A 16,164-nucleotide genomic window follows, 5' to 3' on the forward strand; every position below is an offset into this window, starting at 1 on the left:
GCCAGGTCCTCTGCACATTTGTTGTTAAAAACTCTACAGGGTGAGGCTGTACCTGAGTTTATTACAAAAGAGTTGTACTTACAAGAAACTGTACACACAGGTGAAAAACTCTCAAAATTCTCATCTATGAGAATTACAAGTTGCTAAGGCAAAATATTAAAAACAGGATAAAATTATAAACTTATAATTCTTTTCAAAAGGATTAATATTTTTAAAACACATATGCTACTTTCTTTAGCAAATCCCACAGAAAGACTGAGCACCCCAGCCCTCCTTGAGCCCCAGAGGCTTTGTCCATGAATGGGCCCGGCCAGGAGACACTGTCCAGAGTCAGGGCAGGGGAGCCAAGTCCACAGTGCAGAACAGAATGCTGAAACACACACAAAAGAAGGAAGATGTCTCTAGCTAAAACCTTAGCATTAAATGAAAGAGGCAAACAGGATGGAAACATGCAGTCCTACCGGCCAGGTTGGGGAAGAATTAGGAAACAGGCAACCTTTCAGACTGGCTCCAAGAGCAGTGAGAACCAGGCCTGGGCCCATACCTTGATGGTAGAAAGTTGTCTTTCAACCAGCTGGGTGTGCCTACTAGGCCTGGCAGGGAGTGCATACAAGAAAGAAACAGGGAAGGGTAGGTGGGTCACCCTGGCCACAACCAGCTCATCAAGTAACTAATGTGGATGTAGTGCAAAAAAAGTCACCATTAAGTACTTTGGGCATGCTCCCTGCTTGCCTTAATGGTCACAAGGCCATGTTGGGCCCAAGGTAGGACCTTGTCCTTGTCCTGAAAGCCTGTGTCCTCAATCACAGAAACAGTTCCAAAAAAGACTTTTTCCCAGTGTGTGTGGGACAGGAAAGACAGAGCCCCGTCTCCTTACATGTTCGTTGAGAACTCCTGGGTCCAGGTATCAAGGTGCAGAGTTGTGCATCTCTTTGTAGTCTGTGTCCCTTGTTGGCACCAGCAGGTGAGAATGGGGGACAGAGGAATATCTGGACCTCTCACCTCATGGCAGAGCACCCAGCCTGAGCCCCACCTTAACATATCACAATAGCCCTTCCACACTGGCGAGGTGTCCAAGAAAACCCACAGAGTGGCCTGCTGAATAGTATGTGATACACAGTTCCATGGAGGAGCATGGATCCTGATGTTCCTAGGGTACAGCTCCATGGTTCTCAGGTGGGCACCAGGCCTGGAGGGCCATAGAGAGTCACCAAGGTAATGTGGTTGTTCTGCCTGACCTCAGAGACCATCTGTTGAAGGCCAAAGCAGAACGTGGAGCCAAATGGGTTGGAATTGTTTGAGCAGGAGGACTTGTGCAAGACAAGCGGTTTTTTTTTCCACAGGATGGCCCAGAAGCTCCTGAATGTTGTTCCACTTGCCGTAGGTCATGTGTGTTTCTGTCTGACCTTCTGTGTTTTCTCTCTTTACAGATAGTGGAATCTTGAATTCACAGTAGTGATACATATTAAAATTATAATGTCTAGGGTAACTGGTGTGTAGGATAAACCTCTTCATTTTGTGTGTATTTGCATCATGGCAGATGTTCATTCTGAGAGTGAAGTAGTTAAAAAGCAGTCATGGGACTTCCCCGGTGGTCCAGTGCCTAAGAATCCACCTTCCAAAGCAGGACATGGGTTCCCTCCCTGGTGGGAGAACTAAGATCCCACATATCCCGGGGCAACTAAGCCCACGTGCTCTAGAGCCTGTGCTCCACAACAAGACAGTTCACATATTGTAAGGAACACTCAGCGCAGCCAAAAAAAAGAGTACTCACTACACTTGGATGGAACTTGCTTGTGAGGCGAAGGAGAAAGAATCTTCATCTTGTCTTCTGACTTGTAGAAGACCTTGTGTGGAGAGCCAAGCATGCTAAGAACATCTTGGCAGGAATTGCCAAAATATACTAAGATTTCAAATACCTGCATCCGGGCCATCTGGTAATAAGTTGGGTCCACAACCTGCGACAAGTAGGCAAAGTCGTAAATCTGAGGATCCACTTCCATCTCAAAGATTATCTACACTCTCAGCATACATGTTGCCCAGGAAACATCTCAGGGGCATCATGGGAGCCTTGGTATCCTGTAGGCTGTTTCCACCATACATGTACATTCATCTCACAGTTGCTCTGTGGGGTACCTGGAAAGAAGCCGGAACATGGGCAAAACTGGGCTCATACTTGGGAACCTTGGTGCATGAGTCTAGCTGAAAAGAGAAAGACAGTCCTCTGAGGTTGAGCTGAAAGAGCTGTGCTGTGGAGTTCTCCACTCCAGGATGGGTTACATCGAAGACTGGTCAATCTGCTCAATTAAAATGTACACCACAATAGTGTAACTGCACTTTAGTCACATGATATATTTGAATCACCTTAAGTTTCTGATTGAAAGCTTCAAACAGTAGTTTGATCCACTCCTGGGTCAGGTTAAGGATGAGGTCATGCTTAAAAGAGGAGACCAGTGTGAATACCTATTGCTCTTTTCCCAGAGAGTGTTCAGGCACCACTTCCAGATCCACCATGGACTGGGCCCGCCAGGCCAGGGTGGCCTCCTAAGGCAGTGCACAAGGACTGGAGCTCCTTCACCGGCAGCAGCATGGGGCAGCCCTGTGCACTAACCTCTAATGGGCAGAAAGTCCTCAGAGCTTGCTGAAAGACTGTCTCCCAGGTTATAATCCTCTTGATTATAAACTGGCTTGAATAAAATTCTCTGTTTCTTTATTTTTTTTTTTAAAAATTACTTATTTATTTAATATCTGGCTGCACCAGGTCTTCGTTGCCATATGCAGGATATATATATATAATTTTTAGTTGTGGCCTGTGGCCTCTTTAGTTGTGGCATTTGAACTCTTAGTTGTGGCACATGGGATCCAGTTCCCTGATGAGGGAACAGTCTTAACCACTGGACCACCAAAGAAGTTCCTCTATTTCTTTCTTAGATTAACTATTAATCATTTTTTTGTGGACAATGTGAACTGTTCAGAATAGACAGATCTATAGAGAGGAAAAATTAGTGGATTGGGGAGGAGTGAGATGGGGTATTGGGAGTGACTTCTAATTGGTAAGGGTTTCCTTTGGTGGGGGGTGAAAATGTTTTAAAATTGATTATAGAGTGGCTGCATACCTCTGTAAATATACTAAAAAACCACTGGATTATACACTTTATATACTTTTTTTCCTTTGACTGCCAGTATACAGTATCTCAGTTTCCAGACCAGGGATTGAACCCAGGCCATGGCAGTAAAAAAGAGCCCAGACTCCTAACCTTTAGGCCACAGGAAATTCCTGCATTATACATTTTAAAAATTTGTATTGTTCACCCTCAAAATATTAATATTTGATATCTTTGAATAAAATCCCAAGAATGTATCACAGATTCTAAATTCAATTTCAAAAATGATTAAAAGTGCTGCAGTCTAAATGAACTACTTCAAGAAAACACATTTTGGGGCATGTACATTTCCCAATGTTTAAAAAAAATTTTACATAATTTAAAATGCAACACAAAATGCATGATTAGTACACTGAAGTACATTTTTCTGCCTCCCTGGAAGAGGATAAAAATTTGTATATCTTCTTATTCCTTCAGTTTTAGAACTCTTGGATTGATTTGTATTAAATAACTGTTTCTTAAATGTTTTCCAGTGTACATTGATTATACCAAGGAAATTCAAATATAAAGAAAAATTCCTTAAAGATGTGTAAATATAATCGTGGCTCAAAAATTTGGTTAACACCAAGAAGACAATTCTTAACGAAACTCTTACTTTTTTTTCCGGCTGCGCCGCGTGACTTAGGGGATCTTAACCAGGGATTAAACCTGACTTCGGCAGTGAAAGCGTGGAGTCCTAAATACTGGACTACTGCTGCTGCTGCTGCTGCTAAGTCGCTTCAGTCGTGTCCGACTCTGTGCGACCCCATAGACGGCAGCCCACCAGGCTCCGTCGTCCCTGGGTTTCTCCAGGCAAGAATACTGGAGTGGGTTGCCATTTCCTCCTCCAGTGCATGAAAGGGAAAAGTGAAAGCTACCCCATGGACTGTAGCCCACCAGGCTCCTCCAGCCATGGGATTTTCCAGGCAAGAGTACTGGAGTGGGGTGCCATTGCCTTCTCCGACTGGACTGCTAGGAAACTCTTTTAAGTTAAAAAAAAAAAAAATTTTTTTTTAAAGTGAGATTTTTCCGTACAGAAAAACTAGGAACATCCATTCAACCGTACCAAAATGAAAGAAATCATTTCTTACCTTAAAAGTAACAAATTACATAGACTCACAGTAAGCTTTTATTTTTAAATGAATAAATCTTCATTGGGGAACGAACGTCCACGTGTACTTGCTCCTAAGGCATTTCAGCAAGGCTAGCTTCCGTCAGCGCCGCTGGTGTAGTGGTATCATGCAAGATTCCCATTCTTGCGACCCGGGTTCGATTCCCGGGCGGCGCATGCCATTTTTGTCCCCGCTTTGCGTAATTTTTATAGTCTTTCTTCTTCTGGAAACACAGTTTTTCATTTCCATGAAGATTTATATTTTACTATAAATCACTGTTGACACATTCGAATCTGGAGGTGGAATTCAAAAATGTTTACTCAAGTCGTTAAACAGTTAACCATTACGCCTGCGCAGTCCGAGACAACCCTCTGGCGTCGTTGGAAGCGCGGCTGCGCAACAAGTGAATATATGGACTGAGGTGTAGCCTGGCGGCCGGGAGGTTGAAAGTGCAAAATTTTTCTGCGCCTGCGCGGCCCGGGTCACTTCCCTGGCTGCTCCAAGGCTCCCTGCTCGCCGCCATCTTGTATTCGGGCTTCATTGTTCGCGCTGGGCCCGGCAGTTTAGTGTAATTGCCGCCGAAGAAGGAGGCGGGGTAACCTCCGGTCAGCCGAGAAACCCGGCTATCCCGCAGCCATAGCCGCTCAAAAGATTTGTGAGGTAGTAAAGGGTAGGGAGCTGGACCTGGAGGCGCCGCCGCGACAGCAGCAGCCATGGAGGACGAAATGCCTAAGACTCTGTGAGTCTGGGGCAGCAATGAGGGGGGCGGGATGGTGATCGTCCCGGAGCGAGCCTTAGGCTCTGCGCCGCTTCCCAGCCTATTGTTCCCCGTGGACGCCGCGTTATCAAGGTTACTCTCTCTGGCGCTCACCTGGATGTCTAGGGACCGAGATCCAGGCAGTGAGGACGAAATGGAAAGAGGGGGCTCAGCCTCTAAATTAGTCCGTACACCGTAACTGCCCCTACAGCGTGGCCTTTGGCCTCGTCCCGGGCCCTCGGCAGCCTTAGGCCTGGAGAAAAGACTTTCATTCAAACCTCTCTTTAGAACTCGGCGAACCTTTTTGTCCCATGCCTTCTTTCTCTTCCCCATCCCCTCCCCAGCTTCTCGATTAACCTCTACTGATTTTTACAGCCGTCTCGCTTTCATTTTACTTTGATTTTCTCCAGATACTCTTCCTTTCATTTTCTTTTCATTGATAAGAATTTTTGTCTTGAAAATCCGTGTACTCATTTTCAGGGATGTAAACTTTATTCTCGCAGTTGCCAACTGGGAAAAAGCCAATTGTTTTTTCTTAAACTTCTCTTTGGCTCTCTTTCTGTGGCAACCTCCCATCCCCGATTAAAAAGCCCCATATCGGACCCCCTAAGGATTTTGAAACTGCTTTTTAAAAATGGAACTCTCTCCCGGAGGTATATATCAACTGAGGGGAAGTGGATTTAATGCTTTTTTATCTTCGCTTGCTACTTTTGTGATTGACATGTTGAAGGAGCGGGGAGTTTTTAATGAAGCAACAATTGATAAATACCTTAACTAAAATACTTAGTCACCTCTGAATTTTTGTAGTGTTAACTGGTCTTAGTTTGGGATCATTCCTTTGTAGCGTAGTTTTCCCCCCGCCCCAGGCATTCTCCTTTGTTTTTCGAAGTACTATCCGATGAGGTGATCCTGCCTTTGTTGCTTTTCTCGAAAATAAGAAAAAGCCCCATCAATTTTTGACGTAGCTTTCTCGTTTTTATTCTTAGAATACTGGCAATTTGAGAACCCTCTGCATTAAAAAGATACACTCTTAGGTTTCTTTTTGCAACTCTGGATATTATAGTTGTTATCAAATACAATGTAGTCAATTTTTTTCAGCGCCAAAAAATAGTTTCGTTTTGTAATCTATATGAAAAATATAGTCACTTTTCTTAATAAATAAGTAGAATTTTTTGCGAGTTTATCTCATGTTAGTGACCTTTAGTGTCTTTTTGCTAGGATGCAGCAATTAGCACATGACTTTTGTTTTTTGAAAGATTGTATCTGTAGATGAATACTCCCTAAAAAAAAATCATTAACCCCATAGAGTTTATGGAACCCTTTTTTCCCTTTTGCCTCTTCACTACAAGTATAATATCCAACAGCATACTGGATTAAGAAACTGCCTGTCTTTTTATATTATAATGTCTTCAAGGTTCTTATTTCAAAATTTTTAATTTCAGAAACTGCCAAAAATAATCTGAGAACTTAACTTTTTTAGTATGTTGATTTGGGAATATCAAATAATGAAGACAACTTCAGCTTTCCCAGGCCAGTCTACAAAAACATGCGGTACTAGTCTGGGGACAGAGGGCCAGACATTGCGGGAGAATTATGAAGGAAGGTTTATTCAACAAATACTTGTGTTCACTGTTAAGTCCTTCAAGTGTTTGTTGAATCCTCATCAGAATTCTGCAGTAAATGTGTCCATATTGCATTTGAGGAAAAGCTAAGATTAGAATTTAAGTAAGTCATCCCAAGTCATATACCTACCTTTTTGTTCATCAGCCTGCCATTTTGCTGTCCTCAACTTTGACTCACATTTATGACTGATTTTGCCTTGTATACTTTACCAGAACACCCCATCCAAGAATCTTTTCCCCAAAGTAGTCCATACTTGAACATTTCCTAATATCTCCTCCTTTGCTTCTACCTTCTCAACGAAAGCTCCCATTCTTCCAGTCAAACCAATCCTGATTAAGTATGAGTAGGTGCTCACCCTAAGTTTTGCCAGCAACGTTTTTACTTTTAATATAAAATGTTTGTGTGAATAACCTTGGGAGTCAGAGATTCTTAATATGTTCTTAGCAATGTCTGATCCATGGTAAGTGATCAATAAAATTGTTTTAAAAACGGGTAGTTTCCAAGCAGTGAATCAAGATTTTACTCATTCTTGAGGGTAAGATATGTGTCTGAATTTCAGTATTACTTGTGTACCTAACTGGCTCAGGAAATATCTTCATTTGCCCCAAATGAGTGTTCAGCACTGCCTCTTTAGAGACTGCCAGTATTCAGTTTCTTGTCAGCAGTACTCTGGAAATGGTACAGTTGACCCTTCAACAATGCAAGGGTTAGGAGCTCTAGCCCTTGAGCAGTCAAAAATCCATGCATAACTTTTACAGTCAGACCTCGGCATCTGTGGATTCAACTAATTGTGGATCGTGTAGTACATACTTAGTGAAAAAATCCATGTATATGAATGGATCCACGCAGTTCAAACCCATATTGTTTAAGGGTCAACCTTATTGTGTGAAGTGATTTGATACTGGATATGTTTTGAAAATAAAGCTACAGGAATTGCCAGTGGTTTGATGTTGAATATGAGTGAAGTCAACAATAACTTTAGTTTGCAAATGCGTAATTATCAGTCATCTAGAATGTTAGTTTGTTGCAAAATAAAATTAAAAATGAGAACTGTCTTGAGAGCGTGGATGTCTTAATAAGTCTTCTGGGCATGTGTGTGTGGGCTCAGTTGTGTGCGACTCTGTGACCCCATGGATTGTAGCTCGCCAGGCTCCTCTGTCCATGGGATTGTCCAGGCAAGCATACTGGAGTGAATTGTCTCCCATCTCCCTTATCTTTTGCATTGCATACTGATTCTTTAACACTGCGCCACCTGAGAAGTCTTTTCTTCAGACTGATTTGTTTACAATTGACCCTTTGTATCCACTGATGTGGATCCCTCAATATGATAAGCCAAATGTAAGCAACTTGAGCATCCATGGGTTTTGGTATCCATGGGAAGAGGCAGGTCCAAGAACCAATCCCTGTAGAGTAACAAGGAATGGATGACTGCATATGGTCTGATATCCAAGAGAAGGAGATGGCCAACTAATAAAATTAGAGGGTTTCTGCTATCATGCAGCAGACTGTCTTTTGTGAAGAAGAGACAGTTAAATAATAGCAAGGTTATAATGCTGGCATATAATATTTGTATTATGTACTACGTAGCTCTTACCAAGTTCCATCCTCAGCTTCAGTGGAGCTTGCTAGATTGTTCATGGAGAGATTAGATACCATCTGGCAAGAGCAGAATCATCTCCCCAACACATGAGAAAAGAACAGACACTGGCCTGCACCCATTTTATCCTCCTCTTCCTGTCCAGCCCATCATGGCAGTAAAAGGTGTCCCTCCCTCCTCCCATCAGAAGCAAACCCCAGGTAAAGGACTTAGATGTAAAGGAAACCAGAATATTGTCTTGAGCTGCAGACACTTTGGGGCTTTGCCGGCAGCTCAGATGGTAAAGAGTCTGTCTGCCTGCAATGCAGGAGACCTGGATTTGGTCCTTGGGTCAGGAAGATCCCCTGGAGAAAAAGATGTCACCCCACTCCAGTATTCTCACCTGGAGAATCCCATGGACAGAGAAGCCTGGCAGGCTACAGTCCATGGGGTCGCAGAGTCAGACACGACTGAGTGACTAATACATACATATGTACTATGTACAACGAGTATTTACTGTTGTAGGAGTATTTACAGTTGTACATAATTTCTTTTTAGTTGAACTATAATTGATACACTGTGTTATATAAGTTACAAGTGTACAATTTTAAAGGTTACACTCCATTTATAGTTACAAAATATATTGCTATTTTAATATAAAATATTGACTATATTCCCTGTGGTATACAATATCCGTGTCATAATTTCATAATTAGTAAGAAATACACACCTTTTACCCCTGAACTAGAATAACTCTGGCAAATGGATTAATTTTCTATCACATTGCAAATGTTCAAAAATAATTGTAAGAGAATACAGTTACCTCTTTTAAATTTATATTTTATTGGCGTATAATTGCTTTACAATGTTGTAGTTTCTGCTGTACAGCGAAGTGAATCAGCTACAGTTATCTCTTTAACAAATATTTATAGAGCACTTAGAATATTCCAGGCAGAGTTCTATGTAGTAGATATGAATGAAAATGTCTCTACTCTTATGAAATTTATCATTAGATTAAAACCTATTTACTCATGTTTTTCACTCAAATTTTCAGAGGCCTCATATCAAATTTTACATTTTTATACAATGATTGTCGCTCTAAACAAACCCAATACAGCATTCTTCCTTGCAGACTTTTCTTTGTAAGTTAAATTTTCCAGAGCTGTACTAATGAATACTTAAAATGTTTTGGATTCCAGTGTTATAACTATTTGAACTTAATATCACCTTAAAATAATGTATATGTTAAATTGACATGAAATCCTCTCTCAGAACTGTCAGGTTTTCACTGGCATTGATGATTTTTTCCATTGAAACTTCTCAGATTAACTTTTTATTTTGAAAAATTTAAAACCTATGGAAATGTAGCAAAAATAGTGCATTTAAGACTTAGATACCTTTCATATGGAATTACCAGTTGCTAATACCCACATTTGCTGAACCATTTGAGAAAACATCAATACATTTAGGGCTTAAATAAATCTGAAAATTGGGGCATTCTCTTATATAACCACAATATAATTTTCATACTAAGGAGACTACATTGACAGAGTGTTTTTAACCAATACATAGTTCGTATTTTATCCAGTTGCCCAAGGAGGACATTTACTTTCCAGTTCTGTATGAGATTGGTGCATGATCTCAGAGGTGATGTTATAAATATCAACATGGGATACTTCAGTCTAGGGTGTTAACAAGAAGTTCACGGGACACCTAGAAAAGGATGTTTTAATGTTCTTGAATAAAAAGCATCTTGAAAAACTAAAACTACATAAATGTAAGAAATTTGCATTTTGGTTTAGTAGTCTAGTCAACATTGTGACAGGGAATCTTGGCTTTCAGCTGCTCCAGAATCAATTTTGGTATCCATCAGAATTTCTTTAAATGCATTGCTGCAAAAAAATTTAAGCATGAAAGGAATTTGTTTTTTTTTTTTTTTTTAAAAAAGATACTGGGGCCATACTCTTGTCTATGAAATGTTTCTCTTGTGAATAAATCCACTTGTTACCTATCACTTTGTCTCACTGAGTTCTTTCTGCAGTGAGACATCAAGAACCTGAGCTTCATTAGGTCCTTGAACCAGGCCTACTTAGAGGTTAGAGCTGGGAAATGAATGAGATACACATGCCCAAGAGTTTGCACTGATTCTTCCAATGCTTGTCTGATGCTACAGAGTTCATTCTGTTCTTTCCCCTCTCTATTTGTAACTCTGTTCTCCCAACTGTGAAGAACTTGGCTTCTATTGCCAATATATATATTCCCAGTATATTTACTTGATTGCTCAGTCTTAGAATTTCAAAAAGTAGCTTCAGAATTGTTCAGTCATGCTTCTTTAAAAAAAAAAAAAATATATATATATATATATATATATGGAGAGAGAGAGAGAGGACACTTTCAGAACTTGCAGGAAGTTTATGGAACCTGGCTTTAGAAAATGTTCAGGAAAGAGAGACAACTGTCAGGCCCACAGTCCTAGTCAAGCTACAGACCATCCCAGGAAGGATACTCCTACCACATACAGTGAGGGCCTGATACTACAACTTCAGCTTCAACTGGACATGGGACTCGGCTGCTGTTTGCCACCAAAGTGGATTCTCTTCAGTTTCTGCTTCTGTAACCCCTGTCTTTGTCTTCTGTGTTCAGGGCTGGTATCTCTAGTATGACCTAGCCTAGATCATATGCATGGTAGACTACATAACTGTATTTAGCCTTTTCATCTTTTGAAGAGGAGTCAGGGTTTGCCACAGGGTGAAGATTTCTCTAAATGTAGGAAGATGTTTGGCAGCCTGAAAGGAAAAAAAAAAAAACTGTTGCGTATGTAACTTAAATCTATGCTGTTAATAGGAAATCCTTTGTTTCAGAAACAGAATAATATGGGACAAAGTATGGGACAACTAAAGAAACTTGTTTTATAAAACAGACTGTTAAATATGTTAACTTAAAGTTTATTGTAATGGTGTCAAAGGTTGAGAGCAAGTTGTTTGTGTAACTTGCTCTGAAGAGACTCTAAACAGCTGTGTGTAGTTGATAAAGGCTCCGGGAAATTACATTATATAGCAGGCCACATTAAACAAATACAAAGGCAGTATAGACCTTAATATCTTCAAACTAGGAAAGTCACTTAGAAATTTTGAGTTTCTGAGAAAAAATTTGAGAAAATTTTTTTCTGAGAAAAATCTTGAAGTTTTGCAGAGTAAATGACAGACTGCAGGTTCCCTACATACTGTCAGTTTATCACTGGATTACCTAGCTTTAGCAAAGTAGATGTTAGAATTAAATTTTCAGAAGAGCCATTTTTTCCCTTAGACATATGCAGTCCTTAGGGTTTCTTATAGGCACACGAGTTGGGTAAAAATAGAAGAGTTACAGAGATGGTTCAGAGTTTTCACTTGACCTTCACCCTTCCCTTAATATTAATATCTTACATAACCATGGTATGATTATCAAAACTAAGAAGTTAATACCTTGGTACAATACTAGTAACTGCAAGTTTTATTGCTGTTTTCCCACTAATGTCCTTTTTCTTTTCCAACATCTAATCCAACATACAATGTGTTTTGTTGTCATGTCTCTTTACTTTCCTGTAATATGTGAGGAGATATCTTTCATTGTGGCACTTAGGAAGGATGCTGTTTCTCCTCAGTATCATTTCAGTTCAGTTACTCGGTCATGGCCAACTCTGCAACCCAGTGGACTGCATGCAGCACACCAGGCTTCCCTGTCCATCACCAACTCCTGGAACTTACTCAGACTCATGTCCATTGAGTCAGTGATGCCATCCAACCATCTCATCCCCTGTTGACCCCTTCTCCTCCTGCCTTCAATCTTTCCCAGCATCAGGGTCTTTTCTAGTTAGTTCTTCACATCAGGTGGCCAAAGTATTGGAGCTTCAGCTTCAGCATCAGTCCTTCCAATGAATACTCTACTCAGGACTGATTTCCTTTAGGATGGACTGGTTGGATCTCCTTGCAGTCCAAGGGACTCTTGAGTCTTTTCCAACACCACAGTTCAAAAGCATCAATTCTTCAGCGCTTAGCTTTCTTTATAGTCCAGCTCACATCTATACATGACTACTGGAAAAACCATAGCTTTGACTAGACGGACCTTTGTTGGCAAAGTAATGTCTCTGCTTTTTATTATGCTGTCTAGGTTGATCATAGCTTTCCTTCCAAGGAGCAAGTGTCTTTTAATTTCATGGCTGCAGTCACCATCTGCAGTGATTTTGGAGCCCAAAATAATAGTCTGTCACTGTTTCTATTGTTTCCCTATCTATTGCCATGAAGTGATTGGACCAGATGCCATGATCTTATGTCCACTGTATAGTGACCCTTTTTTCTTAACATACCCTGTCAGAATTGAGTCACTAAGAGTTGCCCACACTCAGAGAGGGAAATTAAGCTTCACTTTGTAGAGGGAGGTGTATCAAGGAATTCTTACCCATAACATTATTACTAAAGTGTTTTAATGATGATTTCCCTCATTTCTTGTACATTTATTAGTTAGAATTCTGTAAGAAAAAGCTTTCTCACCCCCTCCCTAATCTAGGATTCAGTCAAGGATTATTCATTGTAAATATTAGGTTGTCAGTGTCTTTTAAACCTCTCAATCAAAAGTAGTCTTCCTTTTTACTTTTTTTTTTTTTTAAGGACAGTAATCTTTTTAAGATATCAAATAAGTCACCTTATATAATATCCCAGATCTGAATTTGTGTGTTTTATATGCCCAATATCCTGTAAACTTATATCTGAATTTAAGCTTAGCTAAATTCAAGTTAGATCTTTCTGACTTGAATATTTCATATATGATATTGTATAATTCAAATTGTATACACAATGTCTCATTGTTCGTTCATAACATGATTTAAAGTTTGATCACAGGGTCAAAGTGGCCTAGAGATCTCACTTTTTTTTTAACTTATTTTTTTACTGAAGGATAATTGCTTTACAGAATTTTGTTGTTTTCTATCAAACCTCAACGTGAATCAGCCACAGGTATACATATATCCCCTCCCTTTTGAACCTCCCTTCCATCTCCCCATCCCACCCCTCTAGGTTGATACAGAGCCCCTGTTTGAGTTTCTTGGGCCATACAGCAAATTCCCTTTGGCTGTCTATTTTACATATGATAATATGTTTCCATGTTACTCTTTCCATACATCTTACCCTCTCCTCCCCTCTCCCCATGTCCATGAGTCTATTCTCTATGTCTGTTTCTCCATTGCTGCCCTGTAAATAAATTCTTCGGTACCATTTTTCTATATTCCGTATATGTGCGTTAGAATTCGATATTTATCTTTCTCTTTCTGACTCATTTCACTTTGTATAATAGGTTCTAGGTTCATCCACCTCATCAGAACTGACACAAATGAGTTCCTTTTTACAGCTGAGTGATACTCCATCGGGTATATGTACCACAACTTGTTTATCCATTCATCTGTTGATGGACATCTAGGTTGTTTCCATGTTCTAGCTATTTTAAATAGTGCTACAATTAACAACGGGATACATGTGTCTTTTTCAACCCTGGGTTCCTCAGGGTATATGCCTAGGAGTGGGATTGCTGAGTCATATGGTGGTTTTATTCCTAGTTTTTTAAGGAATCTCCATACCATCTTCCATAGTGGCTGTATCGATTTGCATTCCCACCAACAGTGCAAGAGTGTTCCCTTTTCTCCACACCCTCTCCAGCATCTGTTGATGGTTCATGCCTGAATCAGTGAGTTCAGTAGGGCTTGCACATCGTTAATTTAATGCTGTCTACAATTATTGTCTAGCATTTTTCTGTAAAGGAATTTTTCATTGTTCTTAAGACTCTGCACTTCTCTCTGCCATTTTAGCCTATTCCTATGCCTTCATAGTAAGCATTCAATAGTATATTGAATGGGTAAATGGAAGGAAGGAATTGAATCCACACTTTCTGGCATGTATAGGTGTTTTATTTTTCTGGGGAGAGAGTCGATACCTTTCATCACATTCCCTGAAGGATTCTTAGCAGAAGAATTAAAACACCTACAGTTGTTGGGAGACTACATTCTCTGATTTCAGAAGTAATAAAACTAACATATCTGGAGGTAATCTCATTTCAAAATCCCATTTTGAATATTTATAAACCCTTTAAATAAGGATCATCCTCCTCCCCCCTAAAAAAGTAAGGATCATCCTAGTCATGTTGTGTTTAACACATTATTTACAGTAATTTTGTTAGTCACCAACTTATATTATCTGGTAAAAGTCTCTCCTAGAATCTTTCTACTCCCTTTCTGCTTCCACTGATCAGTGATATTCACTAAAAGGCTTCCCTTTCTTTTGTGAGCATGTACAACAGCTGATAGTGATTGATTCATGATCTTTCAAAAATATGTTTACTGTCTAAACCAAAGTATACCTCATTTGGACACTTTTAGGACAATCATGTGAATTAAACATTGAGGAAATTTTATTTAATGTTCAGTAATATTGTAGAAGGAGAATAATTGCAGAGTTTTCTAGGATTGATTGTATGAACTGTTCTACATATCAAATGATTCATTTGAGAGATTTTAGGCATCTCTCCTAAATTCCTAATTTCCTAATTTTGCTAATTTCCTAAGATTAGCCTAGAAACTTAAATAAAAGCAACAGGTTTAATTTGTGCAATCTTCACTAAAAACAGATACTTACTAGTTTCCCTCTACTAACTGTCTAGTATATTTGTAAGTAACATATCTTACATCTGTTTTGTAAGAGATTTTGAAGTTTTCAAACTTTTATAAGTTCCTAAATAGTGTAGTACACAGCAAAGATCTGCCTATTCCCCCAATTCACTGTTGAGTATTCAATTTTAGGAACTGATTTAAAAGAAGCAAATTTTAAGTGGTGAATCATTTTTCTTTGTGTTTCAGATATGTTGGTAACCTTTCCAGAGATGTCACAGAAGCTCTAATTCTCCAGCTCTTTAGCCAGATTGGACCTTGTAAAAACTGCAAAATGATTATGGATGTAAGGGTATTTTACTGAGTTAACTTTCTTCTTTTTTTTTTTTTTATACATTCTTTAAATCCATTACTTGCAGGATCTCTTAAATTGGTTTATACAGTCTAAATTCATAGAGGTTTTAGTAAATTTGTAATAAGTCCATTTTGGCAACCAAGTTTGTTTTACTCAATAAAGAATAAAGAGACTAGATCTAATCATTTCCAAAACAGATGAGAACTATATGTAGGGCTCTTGTTTTAAAATGTATTGAGGCATCAGAATTGTTTGTTCTGTATGTGGTGTCAGTTGATTGGCAAATCTAGAAATTCAATTATTAATTAAAATGGGAAATTAGGCAAAAGAAATAATAGACTTTGATACTGTGAAGATCTTTTAAACTTTATTTTTAAAGGTCACAGTTCAAGTTTTTCTTGTATTGTGGCAGTGCCCATTCATCAGACCTTAATGTATAGAAAAAACATCAATTAACTCATGTAATTGGTATTAAGCCTGAGTCATAATATGTGTAAAAAGGCAGCTTCAAATTCTCTTGGTGAGAAAAACAGTACTAAAGAGAAATCCTTTTATCCCATGGTCTTTCCTGCATTTAAACTTTTTGTTTCTCCAGGAAAGAAAATCATGTATGTATCAGTATCTACTACTTTCTCTTCTATTATATTCCAGTTTAACTTTTTTTAACTTGGTATTTTTAAAAATAATTCTTCAGCCAGTTGGCTTTGGTTTGTTGTCTTGTATTTTAAAAAGTCAAAACTTTTCTCCTAATGTGGCAGAGTCACCTACACATAATACTGATGGATTCAACAGATGTTTTTTTATCCTTTACACTCTTCTGAAGTGTTCTCTTAATCATATTTAATATCTGTATGCCTTTGGATAATGAATAGAAGATTCCGGTACCCATAGAAAAAGATAAGAGGGAGAGATAAAGGGAAATGATGGAGAATTTAAAACGAGTCTTTCCTTCATCTGGGTCTCCTTC

The 16,164-nt window shown here is 39.2% G+C and overlaps 2 protein-coding genes, 1 long non-coding RNA gene, 1 other non-coding gene and 1 pseudogene across 14 annotated transcripts in view; 3 read left to right on the top strand and 2 right to left on the bottom strand.

Moving 5' to 3' along the window:
- The window catches only part of PCYOX1 (prenylcysteine oxidase 1), a 45,586-nt gene extending 40,989 nt beyond the window's left edge, over nt 1-4,597 (bottom strand). Inside the window, exons 1-2 of one of the 2 annotated variants that reach the window (XM_081594474.1) lie at nt 4,235-4,593; nt 1,920-2,136 (exon numbers count right to left, since the gene is read on the bottom strand). The gene's annotated coding sequence lies outside the window, so the exon portion shown is untranslated. Of the gene's footprint in view, nt 1-1,919; nt 2,137-4,234 lie in introns of both variants that reach the window. The other variant, XM_081594473.1, reaches the window with a different exon arrangement.
- Nucleotides 874-2,514, bottom strand: LOC145545593 (phagosome assembly factor 1 pseudogene; annotated as a pseudogene).
- TRNAG-CCC (transfer RNA glycine (anticodon CCC)) lies at nt 4,361-4,431 on the top strand. The gene has a single exon. It is a non-coding gene; the product is annotated as a tRNA-Gly (tRNA).
- A 169-nt stretch (nt 4,598-4,766) lies between the features above and the next one.
- The window catches only part of TIA1 (TIA1 cytotoxic granule associated RNA binding protein), a 30,406-nt gene continuing 19,008 nt past the window's right edge, over nt 4,767-16,164 (top strand). For 7 of the 10 annotated variants that reach the window (XR_014083177.1, XR_014083178.1, XR_014083176.1 and 4 more), the window contains exons 1-2: nt 4,767-4,994; nt 15,092-15,188. Coding sequence is in view for 5 of the 10 variants with exons in the window: in XM_081594480.1 (XP_081450606.1) it covers nt 4,969-4,994; nt 15,092-15,188 (123 nt within the window). In the remaining 5 variants the exon portion in view is untranslated. Of the gene's footprint in view, nt 4,995-15,091; nt 15,195-16,164 lie in introns of all 10 variants that reach the window. The other 3 variants (XM_081594479.1, XM_081594481.1, XM_081594485.1) reach the window with 2 other exon arrangements.
- Nucleotides 4,989-14,281, top strand: LOC145546759 (uncharacterized). Its single transcript, XR_014083240.1, has 3 exons — nt 4,989-8,432; nt 13,832-13,926; nt 14,141-14,281. It is a non-coding gene; the product is annotated as an uncharacterized LOC145546759 (long non-coding RNA).

Source organism: Giraffa tippelskirchi, chromosome 4 (genome assembly GCF_054371585.1).
Source record: "Giraffa tippelskirchi isolate mGirTip1 chromosome 4, T2T-mGirTip1v1.2.pri, whole genome shotgun sequence".
NCBI classification, from domain to species: Eukaryota; Metazoa; Chordata; class Mammalia; order Artiodactyla; family Giraffidae; genus Giraffa; species Giraffa tippelskirchi.